General features: G+C 31.7%; 2 protein-coding genes across 3 annotated transcripts in view; both read right to left on the bottom strand.

Moving 5' to 3' along the window:
* The window catches only part of LOC109160119 (UPF0481 protein At3g47200-like), a gene marked incomplete at its 3' end in the record, with an annotated part of 50,044 nt that overhangs the window by 15,041 nt on the left and 11,911 nt on the right, over positions 1–23,092 (bottom strand). Inside the window, exons 2-6 of the mRNA XM_019308286.1 lie at positions 12,746–12,755; positions 9,049–9,131; positions 7,151–7,231; positions 5,293–6,404; positions 429–439 (exon numbers count right to left, since the gene is read on the bottom strand). Coding sequence (XP_019163831.1) covers positions 429–439; positions 5,293–6,404; positions 7,151–7,231; positions 9,049–9,126 — 1,282 coding nt within the window. The remainder of the gene's footprint in view (positions 1–428; positions 440–5,292; positions 6,405–7,150; positions 7,232–9,048; positions 9,132–12,745; positions 12,756–23,092) is intronic.
* Positions 15,015–20,557, bottom strand: LOC109160118 (UPF0481 protein At3g47200-like). 2 transcript variants are annotated; one of them, XM_019308284.1, is made up of 4 exons: positions 20,428–20,557; positions 17,817–17,896; positions 16,994–17,077; positions 15,015–16,419 (listed from the first exon to the last, which is right to left on the bottom strand). In XM_019308284.1, exons 2-4 carry the CDS (start codon positions 17,889–17,891, stop codon positions 15,151–15,153), a joined length of 1,428 nt encoding a protein of 475 aa, XP_019163829.1. In that variant the 5' UTR covers positions 17,892–17,896; positions 20,428–20,557; the 3' UTR covers positions 15,015–15,150. The 2 variants fall into 2 exon arrangements, with proteins under 2 accessions (XP_019163829.1, XP_019163830.1); XM_019308285.1 differs by lacking the exon at positions 16,994–17,077 and having other exon boundaries at positions 20,428–20,545.

Genomic DNA, 23,092 nt, shown 5'->3' on the forward strand with positions numbered 1-23,092 from the left:
AAGCATAAGATAGTAACTTTGTTTTCTCAAATAATCTTATAATAAATAAATGTTTTCAAAATGATTAATAATTAAGGTCAGGAAGCTAAGAAAAGACAAGTAATAACTTGAAAAATGCAATTTTTTAGGTCAAAGAAAATTTTGATTCCCTACAACCAAATGTGTACATCCTACTTACTATACATTTGTAAGGGTGTGCATTCGGTTAATCGGTTGGTAAACCGAACCAAATTAACTGAAATTTTAAAATTTTAATTGTTAACCAAATCGAGATTAACTGTTATAAGTTGATCTACTATGTATGAGACAAAAGTTCTATCTATTTTAATAATTTAAATGCAGACATTTGAATTAAAGCAAATAGATTTGGAATATTACTACATCAAATAATGTTTGATTTAAGTAAAGAGAAGATAATGTATTTTTAGAATAATTATAGAGTGACATTCATATTCTTTTAAGATAGAGATTCACACATATAGAATGTTTGATCAATTTTCTAATTAGCTAAAGGAGTGACAACTTTCTAATTTTTTAATTTTCATTCTCTGTTTTCTATTTAGAAAACTTGTTTACCAACACTTATTTTTTTAAATTTATTTTTTTTAGATTAAGGGAAAATGGCGAGTTTGGTCCCTGAGTTATAACCGTAGTGACGACTCAGTCCTTGTGTTATTACCGTCTTCATTTTTAGTCCCTCGGTTATAAGAGAAGTGACGACTTTGGTCCCTGGCGCTACTGGTGTGTTGACAAAGTTAATTTCAGGGGTAAAGAAGTAAATTCCTTAATAAAACTTGCATGTAATATAACTTGTTTCCCCCCGTTTTCCCCTTTTACAAACTTAGCCAAAATACTTTCTCCACAATTCGACAAAAGTCCTAAGTTGCTTATGTAATCAGCGAAGAAACCGTACTCCCATTTTTTCTGAGAAATCAAATTTCAATATTTCAATTCTATTTATAAAAAAAAAAAAAAACAACTTAAATTACAAATCTTGACAAATACAAAAATTTACTCCATAACATGGACAAGCTTGGTATCTTTTCCCTCGATTAGCATAACTCCATGACATTTTGATAGGTAATAAATCATCACATTTACATCGAAAATTATCCCCAAATTTTGAGAAAGATGAAGTACCACAACTAAGAGATGATGACATTCTATAATTAATGGCTAAATTAGTTCATCAATACGGAGAATATTATTGATTATTTATTTAAACATATAAAATAGAGAAACAACTTACCTATGAATTTCGCAGCTTCGAAGTGAACAAATTTGAGATTTCAGAGCTTGGGAAGAAAAATACCTTCAATTGTAGGTATAAGAAGAAAAGAATGACTATTGCGCAATGGATGAGTTTCATATAAGAAGGGGATTATAATTTGAAATTTCTATTTTGACCGTCTATTATTAAATTGTTTTTAAGTTTTCCGTTAGCTACAGACGGAGTATTAACAATGGGGACGGAATGTTAACAATGGAGATCAAACTCGCCACTTCGCTCATAACTGAGTGACTAAACTCGGATACAGTCATAACTTTTAGGGACTGAGTCGGAACTTGATTATAAGACAGAGGCTAAAGATGCAATTTCCCCTTAGATTAATGCTATAAAATTAACACAAGGTGGTATCTGATCTGTTCTATACTTTCTCAAACATTTTCACCCCCAAAGAACCTAAACCCCCACCATCGGGGTTCAAACCTATAACCATCCAATCCAATTGAAATGGTAATCGTGATGCCGTCACACTACAAGGTAGTTGGCAACACAAGTTTAATTTTGAATGATTTTTAGACTTTATATTCAAAATATTTTAAAATATATTTGGTTTAAATAGAATAAATATAATTTTTTACTTTTACGTCCAATATATGTAAGATTTTTACATTTGATCCCCGAACCAAATTTATATCTGTATATAACTTAACTATAAATATATCCGAACCAATAACCTATTAAGTTCACCTAAAATTTTGTTTGGATAATATTAATATTTTTTGAGCTAATATTTAAAATATTTTTGAATATATTCATTTAAATGACATGCATATAAATATATATAAATTTTTACTTTGATATATATATATATATATATATATATATATATATATATATATATATATATATATATATATATATATGAAATTTCAATATCCGATATCCGGACCAAACTTGTATTACGATATAACATAACTAAAAATATGTGAACCAATAATCAATTAAGTTCACTCAAAACATAAAACTTGGTATAAAGTTCATTTTTAAAATTTTGATAATGTGAGTAATGCTCAACTTTAAGTATAAGCAAATAAGTTATGTTTAAATAAGTAATGCAAGTAGAAAATATAGAAGATGGTGATAAGTAAAAGAAGATGAAATGAATGCATGTAATCATAGTACTGAATAAATATGTAAGTCGATAATGGTGAGAATGTCGTTATAGTGACATATTGTCAAATAGATGATAGATGATTATGTTTTCCATTTAGAAAACAGTTTTAAATAGTTTTCCAGTTTTCTAGAAAATTGGAAAATTATTTCATGTTTTCAAAATGGACTTTGCTATTAAACATGTTTTCTGTTTTCTGTTTTCTGTTCTCAAATTTTTTAGAAAATTGGAGAAATTTTTCAGTTAGTTACGTACCTCAAGTGTTTGATGAAATGCCTCTTAGACATTATTGAATCATGAAAATGCCCTTGAATATAATGTTCTAGGAGTGTGTGATGACCTTGAGAAAGGCTTCCATATTGTTATATGACATCTATCATCTAGTCGATTGACTCGTCGTCTTGCTCCCTATTTGGTTTCACTATCATGACCTACCTTTAGTTCCTATAATTTTGGCTAGATTTCGATGAGGAATTAGTATCTTATGCTTGGAACTCTAAAGCTCTACTCTTATTGTCAATCCTTTTGAGAATGATATTCAGTGTAAGGATACCTATTACACATCTACTCACCCAAAAATCTACTTCATTATAATGCTTTTGGAGTTGAAGAACCTTAAAATAGCAGGAGGCTGGGAAGTGAAAAATAATAATATTGCAAAAGTGGTTTCAATATTGTAAGAAGGGAAAATGGCACTTCTTCCCCCTAAGTTATATACTTATAGCACTTTCTCCCCCTGAATTATTCAAGTGGCTGTTTTTCCCCCTGAAATGTTAAATGGACATATTTACCCTTAAAATAAATATTTAAAATAAATATTTCATTTATTTTCCTTCCCAACAAATTATGACAATAATTTGGTTCAAACCAAACAAACACTATAGCAACCAAACTGAAACAATCCAATTACAATTTAGAATCGAAACTCGATATTTAGAGTTTATTAAAATCGCGAACCGGAACGGACGATTCATGTTCCAAACTGAAAAAATAGAATACATTTATTGTTGAATTTAGACTATTTAAAATAAAAAATAAAATTTTAAAATAAAGACGGTTCAAAATCGCGAACTGGATCCAGAACCGCCGGTTCACGGTTCAAGACCCAATTTTTTTTATTCATACTTTTAATAAATTGAAATCCAAATATTAGGTTCTAGATCTGAATCATAACCGGAAACTTTTAATTCAATTGCTATAGTGTCCGGTTCAGTTTGATCTGAACCGTTGTCATCCCTACGTATACGCGATAATTGTTGGAGAAGTAAAATAAATAAAATGTTTACTTTAAGAGTAGAAATGTCAATTTAATATATCAGGGGGAAAAGCCACAACTTTTAAAATAATTGAGGGGGCTAATGTGCCTACCTAAATAATTGAGGGGGAAAAATGACTATAAGTATATAACTCAGGGGGAAAAAGTGCCATTTTCCCTTGTAAGAAGGAGAATAAGATGCAAATTTTCTATTTTACCCCTGCAATAATAGAGGGTTTTTGAGTTTTTCGTCAGGTTGAGACAGAAACCTAATGTTGGGAGACTAAATCCGGCACTTCACTCATAACTGAGGGGTAAAAAATGGGTACGACGTACTGTTATAATTGAGGTATTATTGTTGGAAAAAATAGCTTAAAATGACATATTAAGTGGCTATTTTGTGGTACAATTATTAGTGGGTTCCACTTCCGATTTGGGTCGGTTCAAAGTGAATTCGGGTTCTTCATAGTGAGACGAAGAGATTGATATATTGTACGCTCAAAACGGATAATGGGTGAATGAGAAGTTGATTCTCAAATTAGACCCATTTGAGTTGGAAAAATGAAGGGAAAAAGAATGAGCTTTTGTCCCACATTGATTTGGGAAGTGGGTTAGTTTGCACCAATATTTATACAAGAGTCTTTTTAAGCTTATTGAATTGTATAACGTAGATGTTTTCTTTTGCGCGTAGGGGATGGTGCAAATTGGGTTTTAAATGCCTTATAAAAAGCTATTGATATCCTCAACTCCTATATAAGAAGTAGTTGATTTTAAAAGAACAACAACAAGCATACATGCACGTTTTCAGCTCCAAAACACTCTGGTTATTGATATCCTCAACTCCTATATAAGTAGTTGATTTTAAAAGAACAACAACAAGCATACATGCACGTTTTCAGCTCCAAAACACTCTGCTTCTACTCATTTTCTTAGCCTACTGTGTTCTAAGCTTTGCTATAGTTCGCCGAGTTCAAAGTTTGGGTGCTCAAATGTCAAAACCGTAGCACGTTTTATCCTGGGAAACCTAGGCTACAACGCTCCTAGCACTTGTGAGAGGTAGCAAATAAAGTTTTAAGGAAAGAGTAATTCGCTAAACTCGTGCTAACCACCTACACCAACCCGAGCCATATCCCTTCGCCCTTTCCAAAATTTTCATAAAATAATAATCATTTTCGTAGGATTATTATTGAGTTTTACCAACCAAATATCCAACAATTATTGAGTCATGAATATAATATGGGTATAACTCATCAGGAACAAAATTAAATATGCCATTTTTCCCTATTTTATATGCATGTTGATGTTGACGATAGCTAGAATTGCAAACCAAAGAATATAATCATTTGTCATGTACAAAATAATAGAAAAGTTACAACCACAAACCCAACGAGTTTAATCGGATAAATGTAAACAACAACAATAACAACAGTACAGTGTACAATGCTGATGAACTCGATCAGGACAAAGTAAATATTTTAGGGATTGTAATAGCGAGAGGGAGAAGGGTTATTATCGGTCACAGAGTCGTTATTTAGACGAACTGCCAAAATCAACAAGGGGACAGCGATCAAGAGAGTAGAAAACACTTTCCATACACAGTAGTAATAGTTTCCTGTTTCGCTCAAACTGGGCCAGTTATTATAGCGAGAATAATGCTCATCCACATCCTTGTACACTGATGCAAAATAGAAGTTGGTGGAAGTATCTACCTCAGCACTAAGGTTGTTGAAAATATAGGCCACCTTCCTATCTTCACCTAAGAGGTTTTGAATGATTCCATTCTTTCGGAGCAAACTCACGTCTCTATTGGTGTCCAATAAGTGGTCCATCAACCTCGCATAATCGGTGAAGTATTTGGGGTTTAGTCTCTCACAGCGTTGCTCCATGGCGATCATGTTTCGAAAGAATAGTTCAGTGAAGTTGTCCACTTTAAAAGAAGGTATGCTCATTACCCCATTACGAAAGGTTATATCGAACAAGCTAATGGCACCGCTATATTCGGGTGATGGAAGTTTTCCATATTTCTTTGGCATATTGAAGACTTGCCCAATCTTGTCAAACCTAACTCCAACCTCTTTAAGCTCTGTGGCACTGTTCATATGGTTTAATTTTAGCCACATATTTTCTTCTTTCCCTTCTGCGGCCTGGGAAATTAGGGTTTCCGCTTTGCTCGGAAGACAAAGAGTGTAGACAACATGGAGTAGATCCATGGGTTGTTGAGGTTTATCGTCATCATGAAAGTTATTAATGGTAAACTTTGGTGCTAAAGAGGCAAAAGCGAACTTCACCAGTCTTACGAAACTAGGAACTTCTTCACTATCACCAGTAGTCATTTTCTTATAAATGGCAGAAAGGATATCGAAAGGGAGTTGATTCTCGAACAGAAGCATGTCTTCACGAGCTTTCTTCCCTTCAACGCTACGGCGGGGATCACCATTGCCGCCTTCCTTGCATTTCAGAACAAAATCCACCACAAAGCAACCATCAAGAACCAACATTTCTACCAACTCTTCATCATTATGGGGGCAGGTAATTCCAATTTCCTTGTAATAATTTCGGGCTTTGTCCATCAATTTCATATCTGGATTCCTAAGGTATTCCCGATACTCTTCTTCTTCAGCTTGTTCTGTTGCCCTTTCGAGAAAAGACTTCATATACATAGTCTTGTATTCCTTGTCCTTAACTTCATTAACCTCTTTAGAGTACTTGGGCCCAATGGATACCAAAGATGGTTTATAAGGCTTACGATCCTATGATAACACCCCCAAGAGAAAATTAATAATCAATCTCAACTTTACATTTGTAAAAATCAAACGAATCAGATCAGATTTAAAAAAAAAAAAATGCAATGGAATTTTCATAATTATCTTCAACTTCACTTTGCAAATTTGAACACTTGAATTTGCAACATGTAACAACTAAATATGTAAACATGGATAAATTATTTTTTTAAAAAAAAATAAATGAAAAAGCTAAATTTTAAATCTATCCCGTAAATGCTAAACCTTAAGCAGTAAAAAGTGACACCAGTAAACCAAATAAAATAAAAAACTTTGTCATAAATTCTAAACTTGAAACCCTAAGTGCAATGCACTTTCGCTTTTTGCAAGTTTAATTTTTAATACTAAATGTGTAATATGTTAATACTAAATGTGCAAACTTGAAAAATTCTGGGAAGTGTAGATTTTAATGATAAGTTTGCATTATAAAGTTGATGATGATTATGAAAAATGTCACTGCATTTTTTTAAATTTGATTTGATTCGTCCTATTTTTCTAGTTGTAAGGTTGAGAAAGAAAAGTACGGAGTAATACATATATAAAATATCATTCTAAAAATAGCTATCTAGAAGAGGCATGGTTTAGGTACTTTGGAAAGACTCATTGATTGAAAGTATAAACAGTACGCTTTTATGTAACTTTTATTTGTGAAAATAATGCAATATTACCGAAATGTAAATCTAGATGTCCTCGAAGAAAAGATTCAGAATGCAAACCTTTCCATTATCAATACCTCTGTTGTTCAGCCGATCATTTATAATGTCCACAACAACGTCATCATTTCGCTCTTCCTGCTCCTGTTCATGCAAGTGATATATTATTGTAAAAGATCATAGTTCATTAATGGAATAAGGTTCAAATTGGTCACTGAACGTAACCTGAAAATGCAATTAGTTCACTGAATCAAAAAAAAAAAGTGCAATTAGACTACTGAACACTCCAAAAACGTGCAATTATGTCACTGAACTCTCCAAATGTATGCAATTTCACCGGATAGCAGGTTACCATCAATTTTAGCAGGTTACCTGCTTACGTGGCAGCTGAGTCGACTTTTTAAATAATTTTAATAAATTTTAATAATAATTTTTTTAAAAAAAATAAATAAAAAAATAAACGACGGGGTGGTCGCCGGCCACCCCGTCTTTTTTATTTATTTTTTTTTTAAAAATTATTATTAAAATTTATTAAAAGTTATTTATAAATTATTAAAAATGCCAACTCAGCTGCCATGTAAGCAGGTAATCTGCAAAAATTGATGGTAACTTGCTATTAGGTGAAATTGCATGTTTTTCGAGTGTTCAGTAGCCTAATTGTACTTTTTTTTCGTTCAGTGGCCTAATTACATTTTCAGGTTACGTTCAGTGACCAATTTGAACCTTATTCATTCATTAATTGTAGTGTGTGCAATAGTATGAATTGCAAATTTGCCCTCAATTTTTTTTTTTTTTTTTTTTTTTTGTCTTACTCCATATTTGACTATTAGCAGTTAATTTGACCAGCCAATAGTATAACATGTAAAATGATATTCAAGGATATAAGCATAATTTATAATAACACTATATTAATTATATAATAATTACTGTTAGAAATAATTTTCTTTAGTTTTTGATGATGTTATTATGTGTAAAATTAAAGATTTAGAATCTCTAAATAAAGTTTCTATTGCATGTATCAAGTTCAATAGGACAACTTCTAATTAAGGTAAAAATAGAATTAAACGTGGTAAAATCACTATACTTGGGACCCTTCCATATTTATTTTCTATTATTGTTATCATATCTTCTTTCAAAAGGCTGAACCCCAACCCTAAGGGCCCCCCACACCCGTGCTCACTGCGCTTAAGGAATCCCCCTCACTGCCGCTGGTGAGACTAAACGATCCCTGATCATTCTTACAAAGTTTCACCTCTGCGATCAGTTGATCATTCTTACAAAGTTTCACCTCTGTAATTGTTATCATTTCTTATATACACTAGTGCCTGTAGTGTTAACCCGCCAATTAAATAGCCCAATAATCGTAAAACTAACAACAACAGCAATAATAGTAAGAGTAATAATAATAACAATTTTCGCTTCTTGGCAGGTGCTAAAAAGAGTGGGAGTCATTTGCCAAAGTGTTAGAGAATTATTAGGGGGGTGGGGGTAGATTGACGCATAAAATAGAAAAGAAAATTAGAGAAAATTGTATTTTTCGTTCCTAAATTATGCGATAATCGTATAGTCCGTCCCTAATTGTTGATTATGCTTACTTTTTTATCCTTAAGCTATTATCGGTGATAAGCTTTTCGTCCATTTACTAACAAAATATTAGAGACTAAATTTGTAATTTTAGTATAACTTAGAGACGAAAAGTGAATACTAAAGGTTAATAAAAAGACGAAAAGTGAAACACCAATGATAGCTTAGTGGTGAAAAGTGAGCACGATCAAAATTTAGTGACAAATTTTATAATTACCTTATAATTTAGGAACGAAAAGTGTAATTTTTTCAAAATGTATTAATCACTCAAATGAATAAGTTTCTTTTATTTTAAAATCAAATAAAAACGAACATTGAAGCAATCCTGGTAGGCAATTAGGCATGGTATATATGTAATTGTAAAGTAGATTTCATACCTTTCCAGTGTCACTCTGTCCAAAATTAGGGGCCGGTAGGTCGACACTTATGGATAGGTCAAAAGACTCATCTGCCATCCCACCTTTAAACCCGAAAAATAACAAAAAAAAATAATAGACAAAAATGCTCTTATTAAAAATAGAAAAAAATCACGAGGACTAAAAGTGTTTAAAAATAATAATCTGAGAAGTTAAATGACAAAAAACCATAGTCTAAAATTAAATTTGAAATTGTCACTACAGACAAGGAACCACGAGTGGGAAGATAATAATAATAATAATAATAATAATAATAATAATAATAATAATAATAAAACTATGTTTTTTACTTATTAGTGTCCTCTATTGGGAAGATACAAACAATAATGAAAAACATAATACATAGAATTTATAGAGGAAGAAAAAACTTGTAAAGTTTAGGAGGCAGAAAAAACTTGTAAAGTTTAGTAGACAGAAAACGCTTGTAGAGTTTAGGCATGAAAAAATATGATAATAAAGAAAAAAATCTATTGAATTTAGGTATAAGGTTTATAAAGTTTAAACAGGGAGAAAAAAAATAGATTTTAGATAGAGAGAGAAAATATTCAGGGTTGGTAGAAACTATATATATTTGATGGAGAAAATATATACAAAAGTCCTAAAAAAAACGTCGTATAAAAGTTCACAATTTTTTGAATACCATCCAATTTTTAAAGGCTTTTTAAAAGTTTTAATCGAATACTGCTCAACTTTTAAAGACTCTTTAAAAATCTTAATTGAGTACCGCCTGGCTTTTAAATACTCTCTAAAAGCTTGGAGGTAAATTTTGAATTGAATACCTTTAAACTTTAAAGACTATAAAAGTAATGATTAAATATATATTAGGGTCGAGTGATTGATTAGGGTCGAGTGATTGATTTCAACTATTTATATTTGATGGAGAAAATATATACAAAAGTCCTAAAAAAAACGTCGTATAAAAGTTCACAATTTTTTGATTGATAAAAGTTCGACCCTATAAAAGTTCACTATATATATTAGGGTCGAGTGATTGATTTCAACTATTTATATTTGATGGAGAAAATATATACAAAAGTCCTAAAAAAAACGTCGTATAAAAGTTCACAATTTTTTGAATACCATCCAATTTTTAAAGGCTTTTTAAAAGTTTTAATCGAATACTGCTCAACTTTTAAAGACTCTTTAAAAATCTTAATTGAGTACCGCCTGGCTTTTAAATACTCTCTAAAAGCTTGGAGGTAAATTTTGAATTGAATACCTTTAAACTTTAAAGACTATAAAAGTAATGATTAAATACATCTCCTAAGAGTCTCATGGATGACATTCAATTTAGATTTTTAAAGGGCCTTTAAAATTTCATTGTTATTCGATTAAAGATTTAAAGTTTATAAAAAAAATTTAAAGACTATGAAAGTAATGATTAAATACATCTCCAAAGAGTCTCGTGGATGACATTCAATTTAGAGTTTTAAAGGGTCTTTAAAATTTCATTGTTATTCGATTAAAATTCTAAAAGTCCCAAACGTTCATTTTTGTATTCGATTCAGAGTTTTGAAAAGTTTTTTTTTAAAGTATATGGATAGATATAAGTTAATTACTGAAATGGTCCATTAATTATAATAAAATTATCAATTTGGTCTTTGACTATTTTTTTGACCAATTAAGTCCCTGAACTTTAAAAATTTTAACCAGTTTGATCTTCTGTTTTTTTTTTTTTTTTTTGCCGTTAGACATCCGTTAACTCGGGACCAAATTGATAATTTACTGTTATAGTCAAGGGACCATTTTGGTCATCACATGTACCATTTCCTCCGAAAAGTTAATTATCGAAATAGTCCCTTAATTATAGCGAAATTACCAATTTGGTCCTAAGTTAACGGATGTCTAACGGTAAAACAAACGAAGGATCAAATTGGTTAAGATTTTTAAAGTTGAGGGACTTAATTAGTCAAAATAAAGTAGTCAATGACCAAATTGATAATTTTGTTATAGTCAAGGGAGCATTTAGGTAATTAACTCTATGGATATTTTAAAAAAATTATTGACTTTTATATAATCTATATCAAAGGGAAAATTGTTATTTATGCCCCTCCATAATATGCCAATTATCAATGTCACCCTTAAATTATTAGTGGTGTAAATGTTGCCCCTCAATTTTCAAAATGGTACATATATTGTCCCTCTCGTACCGTACGGGAGGGGCAATATATATGTACCCTTTTAAAAAATGAGGGGCAACATTTACACTACGGGAGGACACTATATGTATCGTTTTGAAAATTGAGGGGCAACATTTACACCACTAATAATTCAAAAGTGACATTGATAATTGACATATTTTGAAGGAGCATAAATTACAATTTTCTCATCTATCAATTTAAGAATTTTGTAGAATTTTTATACTCTAATATAAATAGTTGAAACTTGAAACCTCAGGCTTCAACTCTAACTATATCTCTCCAATTCTATATATAGACTTTCAAAGAAACTTGGCATTTTATGCCTAAACTCTATCAACTCATACTTTAAGAGATAATTTTTCTTGCCTTAATCCTACAAACTTTTTTTTTTTTTTTTTCCTTCCTAAACTCAAATAATAACTTGTTTTCTTATCTAAACTGTTTTTACAAACTTTTTTTTTTTTTTTAAATGTCTAAACTCTATAAACTATTTTCCCTATTTAAACTTTACAAACCTTTTTTGGTACCTAAACTCTATAAGCTTTTTCCCCTCCTAAACTCTACAGACTCTTTTTCCTTCCTAAATTTGAACTATTATCAAAAGTAAATAAATGATAAAATGCAGTCAAATTATTAACAATTAAAGTTAAACTTAAAAATACCACCATAATTCAATATTAAATTTATAATCTTTAAAAATATATACTGGCTAATTCATTTCAAAGATTTGAAATATAAGATGCCATCAGTAAATATTAGGAGGCAATCAGGCAATTCAAAGAATTAGGTCAAGTAATTTAAAAATATGCCATGGGCAAAATTATATTAGAATAAGCATTCAGACTTGAAATTAAAGAATATTTTTAGTTAGATCGATGTTAGTATATGCAATTAGTTTCGTAGAATTTAACAAGATTTATAGCTAGTTAAGGACTAGAACGGCAAATTTTACTATGGACCATGGTCCACGTAGACACTTTAGTTTCATTTGAGAACTATGTTTTTTTGTTTCATTTTTCAAACACGCTAGTCTCATTATAGCAATACTAAAGTATCATTTTAATTATATTACAGTTTCACGTAATAATAAACATTATTGAATGAGTTCTATGTTGTTAGTTTCATTTCGACACATGCTAGTTTAATTATAATAATGCTGAAATATTATTTTAATTACGTTTCAGATTCATTTGACAATATATGTTATTGTATGACTCTGAATTTTAATTTCATTTTCCATACACACTAGTTTCTTTATAGCAACATTAAAGTATCATTTTAATTATACTATAATTTCATTTGACAATATACGTTATTGAATGAACTCTATTTTTTAGTTTCATTTCCACACGCTAGTTTCATTATAACAACATTAAAGTATCATTTTAATTCTACTACAGTTTCATTCGATGATTATGGTCCAGACATCGCTGTACGGACCATGGTCCACTGTATAACAACTGGACTAGAGCCGAGTTTGGAAGAATATAATATAAATGACAACTTTTTATGCATACCTGATCTGATCTTAACTGAATTGAAGAGCCTTGCTGGGATTGGGAGGTTGAGGTTAATGTTATCTGAGTGCAAGTTGATAATCTCTCTCTGTTACTTATAGTGACAAATTTCAAGTTCAAATGATTGACGAAGTTGTTTGTGTGACGTCAACCATGAGAGCTCCATCAATATATAAACACTATAAAAATGACATGAAGATCAGAAAACTTTATCTTCAAGCAAAGTCTATATTAATTTTATTTATAATAACCTTTAAAAAAATAGTTTTTCGCCGGCCTTTATCTATTAACAAATTATTTGTCGAAAAAAAACTAATGCACAAGACAGCAGGAAAAATAAAATGCAACAACAGATCGAGTCAACAAGTTATTACAATATATACATAAATACAAAAGAACATTCAAGCCTGGAAACTGGCTAGAAATTACACATTGATGAAAGTAGTTGAACTACATAGTATATTTCAGGAAATAGACTTATGTAGTTGTTATTATATTCATGAATTGCCTTAAGCAACAAGCTAAGGAAATAACAATAAAGGTGATGAGTGTCAATTCTTGCTATTCTTATGTGCATATTTGACATTAATTTCATATGATTTTGTGCTAATTTGAAGCTAATTATATGTGTCTTTTTGATTCATTTGTTTCATTTAGGTCATTTGGAGACAATATTGTAAAATCAAATAAATTAGAGTTCGATTTGAAGTATTTTGAAGTCATGCATCTTGGCACGTACAAAGATGTGTTCGGGGGTCATGAGAAGTTAATGAAGTGAAAATGAACTGAGTGAGTTGAAATGATCGTGGGATGATCTAGACAAATTTCACAAGTCTATGGATATAGCTTTGCTACATGTTGATTGCATTTTTCTATTAATATCTCTTTCATTAAAAAAAAATCAATTTAAGTGATTCAAGTATCCATAGAAATCTAAGATGATCTTCTACAACTTTGGTGTTCAAAGTTTTCGAGATATATATATATATATATATATATATATATATATATATATATATATATATATATATATATATATATAGAGTTGCACTCGGGTGCGAACGGCTCGTCCAGGCACGAAATAGGAATGGATTCTGTCCGTCCACGTGTCCAGATCTAATGGATGAGAAACACTGATTTTTTAAAAAAATGCGGTGGCATTTTCGTAAATAATTGAACATCGAAGTGCAAGTAAAATGTATTACAAGTGCATGTAAAATGTATTATAGGTGCAAGTAAAAATTTACACTAAGCATCAATACTTAGTTGCACCTATAGTTCTAAGTAGTTGCACACATAGTTATAAGTAGTTGCACCCAGGTGTATGAATGTTTGCGAGTGATTTTCAGGGGTATTACTACCCGCTGAACTCAGATCAATGAATGTTAACAAGGCAAAATTACATTCACTTATAGGTGAAAGTATGTGCACCTATAGTTATAAGTAGTTGCACCTATAGTTATAAATAGTTGCACATAGAGTTATAAGCACACCCAAGTGCATGAATGTTTGCGGAAAGTGAATGCTAACAAGGCAAAATTACATGCACTTATAAGTGAAAGTAGGTGCACTTGTAAGTGATTTTACTTGCACTTCGATGTTCAATTATTTACGAAAATGCCACCGCATTTTTTTTTTAAGTTATTAGATATGGACACGTGTCGCGCGCTGATTCGTTCGCATTTCCCTCCTGAACACTTATTCGCACCTGAGTGCATCCCTATATATATATATATATATATATATATATATATATATATATATATATATATATATATATATATATATATAATAGAATTTTCATATGTTGCCTACTGATTCTTACTTAAGGTATTGGAGAGTAGAAATAACTTTTAACTTTTATATACTAAAAACATCAAGTTACTGCCTTATTGAATTTTTATAAAAATAACTTGAGAAATTTGATATTTTCTTGTATCTCAAAAGTTATGCATGGTTTGATTACTCTTGCATGTTGTTGCTTAGTAAGAGAAATCAAAAACTTTTAGAATAGTGCGTTTCACATGCATGAAGATGGTGAATCAAGTGTTCTTGTTTGTAGTGAATTTCTGGTTCTGTAATTTATACGAGACTAGGTTCCTAAGAAGTCATAGAGGGTTATTGAAATGCTCTTGGGCCTGGAGAACCTTGAAATAGGGGGTTGAAAAGTAGAAAAATAATGTTGCATGCTAAAGTGATTTCCATATAAAAAGGAGAATAAAATGTAAATTTCTTGATAGAATTGCAAATTAAAGAGTCATTTGCCATGTACAAAATAATAGAAAAATACAACCACAAACCCAACGAGTTTAATCAGATAAATGCAAACAACAACAGTACATGAGTGTACAACGTTGATGAACTCAGGACAAAAACACAAATCATGATGAAAGTACATAGAGTCGTTACTTCATTAGACGAACTGCCAAAATCAACAAGGGGACAACAATCAAGATAATAGAAATCACTTTCCATATATTGCGAGAGTAATAATAACTTCCTGTTTGGCTCAAACAACAGGACCAGTTATTGCGACAATGCTCATCCACATCCCTATACACCCATGCAAAATAGAAGTTGGTGGAAGTATCTACCTCAACACTGAGATTGTTGAAAATATAGGCCACCTTCCTATCTTCACCTAAGAGGTTTTGAATGATCCCATTCTTGCGAAGCAAACTCACGTCTCTATTGGTGTCCACCAAGTGGTCCATCAACCTCGCATAATCGGTGAAGTATTTGGGGTTTAGTCTCTCGCAACGTTGCTCCATGGCGATCATGTTTCGAAAGAATAGTTCAGTGAAGTTGTCGACTTTGAAACAAGGTATGCTCATTACCCCGTTATAGAAACTTATATCAAACAAGCTATTGCAACCGCGATATTTCAGTGGTGGGATTTTTTCATATTTCTTTGGCATATTGAAGACTTGCCCAATCTTCTCAAACCTAACTCCAACCTCTTTAAGCTCTGTGGCACTGTTCATATGGTTTAATTTTAGCCACACATTTTCTTCTTTCCCTTCTGTGGGTTGGGAAATTAGGGTTTGGGCATTTCTCGGAAGACAAAGAGTGTAGACCACATGGAGTAGATCCATGGGTTGTTGAGGTTTATTGTCATCATAAAAGTTATTAATGGTAAACTTCGGTGCTAAAGAGGCAAAAGCGAACTTCACCAGTCTTATGAAATTAGGAATTTTTTCTTCAGTATCGCCAATCATTTTCTTATAAATGGCAAAGAGGACCTCAAAAGGGAGTTGATTTTCGAACATAAGCATGTCCTCACGAGCTTTCTTCCCTTCGACGCTGTTGCGAGGATCACCATTGCCGCCTTCCTTGCATTTCAGAAGAAACTCAACCACAAAGCAACCATCAAGCACCAACATTTCTACCAACTCTTCATCGTTATGGGGATAGGTAATTCCAATTTCCTTGTAATAATTTCGGGCTTTGACCATCAATTTCATATCTGGATTCCTAAGGTATTCCCGATACTCTTCTTCTTCAGGTTGTTCCGTTGCCCTTTCGAGAAAAGACTTCATATACATATTCTTGTACTCCTTGTCCTTAACTTGATCAACTTCTTTAGAGTACTTGGGCCCAATGGATACCAAAGATGGTTTATAGAAGTTGCGCTTCAATGGATATTCTTGATAAGCAGCTGATATTTCTATTTCCTGTCGGTGAACACAAGAACCATTGATTATTTAATGAGGTAATTAAAAGTATATCTTACTATCCTATTTTATTTAGGCAATTTTTATTTTTAGTTTATTTGTCTATTACAAATTTACAATAAGTACGTATTTATACTATTTTTAAGGATTATTTATTCAAGTTCTAGTCTTTCATCTATTCTTTTCGTTTTTAATCCTTGAATTACAGATCAATTAGGTTTCTAAAAGTAATATACACTACTGGAAATTCTAAAATTTTCGACCACCTGAAAGTGATCTTAAATCAAGTTGAAAGCCTTGTTTCCGACCACTTTTGGTATCCGGAAAAACCTTTGCTGCTATTTCTGACCACTTTTTGCTTTCAATTTGATTTAATATCACTTTCAAGTGGTTGAAAATTCCATAATTTCCAGATATTTTGACTTTATAGTAATATATGCTTTACTACTTTAAAAATGTTATTCAAAAGTATTACCTTTGTGAACTTTTATTTGTTAAAAAGTGTAAAATTACCACAATGTAAATCTTGAATTATAATCTTGATGTCCTCGAAGAATAGATTCAGAATGCAAACCTTTCCATCATCAATTCCTTTGTTGCTCGTTTGATCATTTAAGTCGCCTATGTCCAAAGTAACCTCATATCGCTCCTCCTGCTCCTGTTCATGTAAGTGATATATTATAAGAGAGCATAGTTCATTAATTGTTAGGATTATCAAGTCCTACTTTATTTATTTATTTTTTATACTTGTGTAGCAGTTAACACCATGTTTCAATGGCAAGATACTGAACTTCTCTTCGAGCCGCCGCTGTTTGTTTCGAATTGTCGCACATAACCTTAAAAATGTTGTATGGTAATTATACCATATTCCATTGTTTGATTCAAGGGAATATATGAAATTACCAATGGGAATATGAGATTCTAAACTTTGTTTTTAGTCATTTTTTGGTAGCTTTCAAGGGGATTAAATTTTTCAAACATTTTTAGGTTATCTGGGATTTTCTATTAATGTTATATTCACCTTCTACTTTCGTGTGTCGTTAACTTCATGAGCCACAATAAAGTGGGGGACCGGATGTTGGATGAGATACTTGGGCCTGGATGATCGGCATAGAATGATTTATCAGTCTATCCAAACAAGTGTTTGATGAAGGTCCAAAATGTCCCTCAGGGGTGAAACGCTAATGATAGCTTAGAAGTAAAAAGTGAGCAAGACAACACTTAGGAACGAATTTTACAACTACCTTATAACTTAGAGACGAAAAGTTCAATTTTTCCAAAAATGTATTAATCACTCAAATGAATAGGTTTCTTTTATGTTAAAATCAAATAACAGAAAACATTGAAGCAATCCTGGTAGGCATGGTATATATGGAATTGTATAGTAGATTTCATACCTTTCCAGTGTCACTCAGTCCAAAAGGGGCCAGTCGGTCGACACTCATAGAAAGGTCAAAAGACTCATCTGCCATCCCACCTTTAAAGTAAAAATAGGAATATAAGTTACTGAAAACTGTATAAGAATAAGTTAACAGGTGGGGATTCCTGATACCGACACCACACACACGGTATTTAAATAAATTAACACCATAGAGTCATACTTGTATGAGACGGTCTCACGAATCCTTATTCGTGAATGGGTCGGGTCATGTGGGATCAACATGCAAATGTCATATTTATATGTATGTCCAAATGTAATACTAATCAAGAATAGAGTACTTGTTACTTATAAGAAAAAATGTAATACTTTAAGGTACATAATTTCGTAATATGATGTACAAAAACGCATAACACGATATACATACACATATTTTCTATTTTACTTATTCTCAGATCTGATTTATGTAAATAATTTATGTCATATAGGCACATAATTGCATAATACAAGACATAAATTCGTAAAATAAGACACATAATATGTTTTGTGTTATACAACTAATAATCAATTTCATGTACAAAATCTTTACGCTTAAGATACAGAATTTCGTAACATGATGTACAAAAAGGCGCATAACATGATATACATACACATGTTTTCAATTTGACTTATTCTCATATCTGATTTATGTAAATAATTTATGTCATATAGACACATAATTGCATAATACAAGAAATAAATTCGTAAAATAAGACATACAATATGTTTTGTGTTACGTTATACAACGACTAATCAATTTCATGTAAAGAATCTTTACGCTTAAGATACAAAATTTTATAACATAATGTACAGAAACGCACACCACGATATACATACACATACTTTACAGTAAAAAAAAAAAAAAAAAAAAAAAAAAATCTTTGTAACGCAAACTGAACAACAAACGTTTTCCATTAAAATTAAAGTTCAAAACGACATCGTATAGGACCAAGGTCCACGGTATAATAATTGCAAAACAGACGATTTGAATGATCAAATTGGTGACTCGGACCCAAGATTGGAGACCCGGGGCTAGCCTCTAAAGTCAGCCCCGGCCGGCTAGCGATTACCATCCCAGAATCCATCTCCGGGTCTGAAATGGTGGGTTTATATCTGTTCTTGCGGCCCACCGCGTGGGCTTCGACGCGATCCCGCAGCCCACCAAGATTTTAGATAGTCTGTTGTGTTTTCCTTTTATAAATGGGCCCTATCCTAAGGCTAGACAATCTTGTAATCGTTATGCTATGGACCCGTGTCCAGCATGCATTGCGGACACGGTAACGGTGCCGTTAGTGGCATCGCTATCTTCCACCATTTTTTTTTAAATTTCAGACCGCTTTGTTATAGGAGCATATGTTCATAATTTTATTACTATGTTCATAATTGTAAGTTCATAATGCCAGAGCTCTGTGTTCATAATTCCATAACTGTACATTCATAATTGCATAACTGTACATTCATAATTCCATAACTGTACATTCATAATTTCGTAACTGTACATTCATAATTCAATAACTGTAAATTCATAATTTTCGAAGCTCTATGTTCACAATTTTAGAGCTCTATGTTCATAATTTTATCACTATATGTTCATAATTGTAAGTTCATGATGTCAGAGCTTTGTGTTCATAATTTCATAACTTACATTCATAATTTCATAACTGTACATTCATAATTTCATAACGGTACATTCATAATTCCACAAACGAATAACGCCGTTAACACCGTTAACGAGTAACGACGAGACATAATAATTTATTTTTTAACTGAAATGTCGCGTTTTTCCTGAAAACGACGTCGTTTTGGACTCGTGTCCACGATGCATTGTGAACACAAGTCCACAGCATAATTTGCGATAATCTTGTCCAAATCACTACAAAGCATTCTGTGTAATATTATAACATCTATGAATGAAATATCATTACAATATTTTTCCTCACTATTTTATTGATTCATACATACTAGGGGTGCAGTCAATTTATTCCATTATTATTATTTTTTAATTGAAAATGTCAAAATATCACATATAACAAATAATAATAAATAAATAAATAACTTATAACTTTTTAGCCAAGCGTAATACTTTTAAAGCAATAACTTTTCAATTAAAAACTAAATACTTGTAAATATGTAGGGAATAACATATTTAAAGAAAAACATATCAATTTTATTGCATGAGTTTTATTTTTTTTAGTTTCATTTTTGACACACACTAATTTAATTATAATAATACTGAAATATTATTTTAATTAAACTTCAGATTCATTTGACAATATATGTTATTGTATGGCTCTGAATTTTAGTTTCTTTTTTTCCACACACTTTTCATTATAGTAATACTAAAGGTTCATTTTAATTATACTATAATTTCATTTGACAATATACGTTATTGAATGAACTCTGTTTTTTAGTTTCATTTTCCACACACTAGTTTCATTATAACAACATTAAAATATCATTTTAATTCTACTACACTTTCATTCAACAGTTATGGTCCACACAACACTGTATGAACCAAGATCCACTGTATAACAATTGGACTAGAGCCGAGTTTGGAGAAAATAATATAAATGACAACTTTTTATGCATACCTGATCTGATATTATCTGAAGAGCCTTGCTGGGATTGGGAGATTGAGGTTAATGTTATCGGAGTGCAAGTTGATAATAATATCTCTCGACTCTCTGTTACTTATAGTGACAAATTCCAAGTTCATATGGTTTACCAAGTTGTTTGTGTGACGTCAACCATGAGAGCTCCGTCAATAAACACTATAAAAATGACATGAAGACAACTTTATTATCTTCAAGCATAGTCTTTAACTATATTAATTTTATTATAACCTTTAAAAAAATGATTTTTCGCCGGCACTTATTATCTATTAATTAACAAATTATTTGTCGCACAGAAAGTAATGCACAAGACAGCAGGAAAAAAAATGCAACAACAGATGGATAAGAGTGGGAAACTGAGAAATTGCATTAAGAATCAAACTGTAACATAACTATACGGAGAATATAAATACTACACTACAACAAGAGATATAATAAAAGTATAACTCCTAGAGTCTTAATACATCCCCTCAAGCACAAGGTTGGAGAGACACAATATTGAACTTGTCACGCATAAATTCAAATCGCGGACCTGGTAATGGTTTGGTGAATATGTCTGCAATATGTTCCTTTGTAGATATGAAATTAACATGTAGTTCCCCAGAGACTACCTTGTCACACATAAAGTGAAAATCAATTTCTACGTGCTTAGTCTGTACATAAAAGACAAGATTATATTAGCACAGAGATACGTAGCACCTAAATTATCATACCACAAACGAGGAGCACTGCTAGGAGGGAAACAAATTTCACGCAATAAAGATACAATCCAAGTTACCTCAGCAGAAATGTCTCAATCACCTTATACTCAGCCTCAGTGGACAGACAAGCAACAGTCCTCTACTTCTGGTAAACTCACGAAACCAAATTAGAACCAAATAAAGTAAATAGCAAAACCACTGGTGGACTTTCTATCAACAGAACAACTAGCCCAGTCGGAATCCGAGAGCATATGCAAGTCAGTGGACAACGAAAGAGCCAGCCGTAACCCATAGTGTAGCGTACCCTTCGCATAATGCAACATACGGTTGAGCAGCCCCCAATGCTCAACTATAGGCGAATGCATGAACTGGCACAACCGATTGACAACATAGGACAAATCAGCATTGTAAGGCGTGCAATAGTATGAATTATTGAAAATTTGCCCTCAAATATTTCCATTAATTTTTTTTTTGTCTTACTCCATATTTGACAATTAGCAATTAATTTGACCAGCCAATAATATAACGTGTAAAATGACATTTAAAGATATGAGTATAGTCTATAATAATAATAATATATTAATTATATAATAATTACTGTATGTTAGGAATAAAGTTCTTTAGTTTTTTATGATGCTATTATGTGTAAAATCAAAGAACTTAGAGAATCTCTAAGTTTATTGCATGTGATGGACATCGTACTAGGCCTAGGTCACACGGATTGGCCTAAGACACATCAAGAAAGTTCAAGAAGAATACCCAATACGAGTAGCTTAGGAATTGGATTAAGCTTATTATTCATAATGTAATAAGGAATGTGTTCATTATTTCTAATGTAATAACGATTTGGCTCATTAATATTCCTAATGTAATAGTAGTATTCCTAATCTTAGGAATAGTATTTATTATTCCTAATGTAACAATAATTCCTAATATGAAACAATCTAAGATTTTTATTTCTCGTAAAATTTTAAGTCTAAAATATGTATAAATAGATCTCGTAGAAAGAAGGGGCAATCTTCATTATTTGTAGACAATTCTTAATAATACAAAAATATTAATTTTCTTTCTAAATTCTCTGCATATTATTTCTATATTTTTCACATATACTAATTATTGTAACGATAGTATTGGTAATATCCAAAACTCATTCAACCAACATCCAAGCGACATGAGCGGAAAAGCCAGAAATTTCCGCCGCCGCGGCGGAGACGACGGAGATGAAACGCCGGCGGTCATCGCAGCTAATGGCAACTCCACACAATCCCAAGCCAAACCCGCCGCCAGTTCCGGCGAGCCGGAAAAATCTTCAACGCTAGCTCCCAAGAGCCTCCTTAGCTTTGCAGATAATGACGAAGAAGCCGAAAATGGTTCAAATGCTAATATCTCAATTTCACAGCAAGCTGAGCTTGCCAAGAAAGCTTTGCATGAGAATCTATGTAGGCTTAAGGAATCCCATGCCCGGACTGTGGCATCCTTATCCAAGATTGAAGAAAATTTGTCTTCTTCATTGTCAAATGTCACTACTTTGCAAAATTCTTTAGCTGCTGCTGCTGAAAACTACATCTTTCTGCAAAACCTCCGCCGCTTTAATTTGTTTCTGTTATATGTTCATTCAAGTTCTAGTAGTCTTTCATATATTCTTTTCGTTTTTTTATCTTTGAATTACATATCAATTCAATTAGATCTAGATGTCCTTGAAGAATAGATTCAAAATGCAAACCTTTCCATTATTAATTCCTCTGTTGCTCGTTTGATCATTTAAGTTGCCTATGTCCAAAGCAACCTCATATCGCTCCTCCTGCCCCTGTGTTCATGTTCATGTTCATGTTCATGTAAGTGATATATTATAAGGGGTATACTTCTGGTAGAATTAAGCGCTTACTATTACACTAAACACTATAATTAGTAGTGAATGTACAATTTTATTTCCTTATACTTGC

The sequence above is a fragment of the Ipomoea nil genome, unplaced genomic scaffold, assembly GCF_001879475.1.
Source record: "Ipomoea nil cultivar Tokyo-kokei standard unplaced genomic scaffold, Asagao_1.1 scaffold2845, whole genome shotgun sequence".
In the NCBI taxonomy this organism is placed as follows: domain Eukaryota; kingdom Viridiplantae; phylum Streptophyta; class Magnoliopsida; order Solanales; family Convolvulaceae; genus Ipomoea; species Ipomoea nil.

Coding starts and splice junctions, on each gene's coding strand:
- LOC109160118 (XM_019308284.1), bottom strand. CDS start 17,891: ATGGCAGATGAGTCTTTTGACCTTTCTATGAGTGTCGACCGACTGGCC. Junction 17,078..17,816: donor GACTGAGTGACACTGGAAAG/GTATGAAATCTA, acceptor TTACATGAACAG/GAGCAGGAGGAGCGATATGA. Junction 16,420..16,993: donor AAGGAATTGATGATGGAAAG/GTTTGCATTCTG, acceptor GTTCACCGACAG/GAAATAGAAATATCAGCTGC.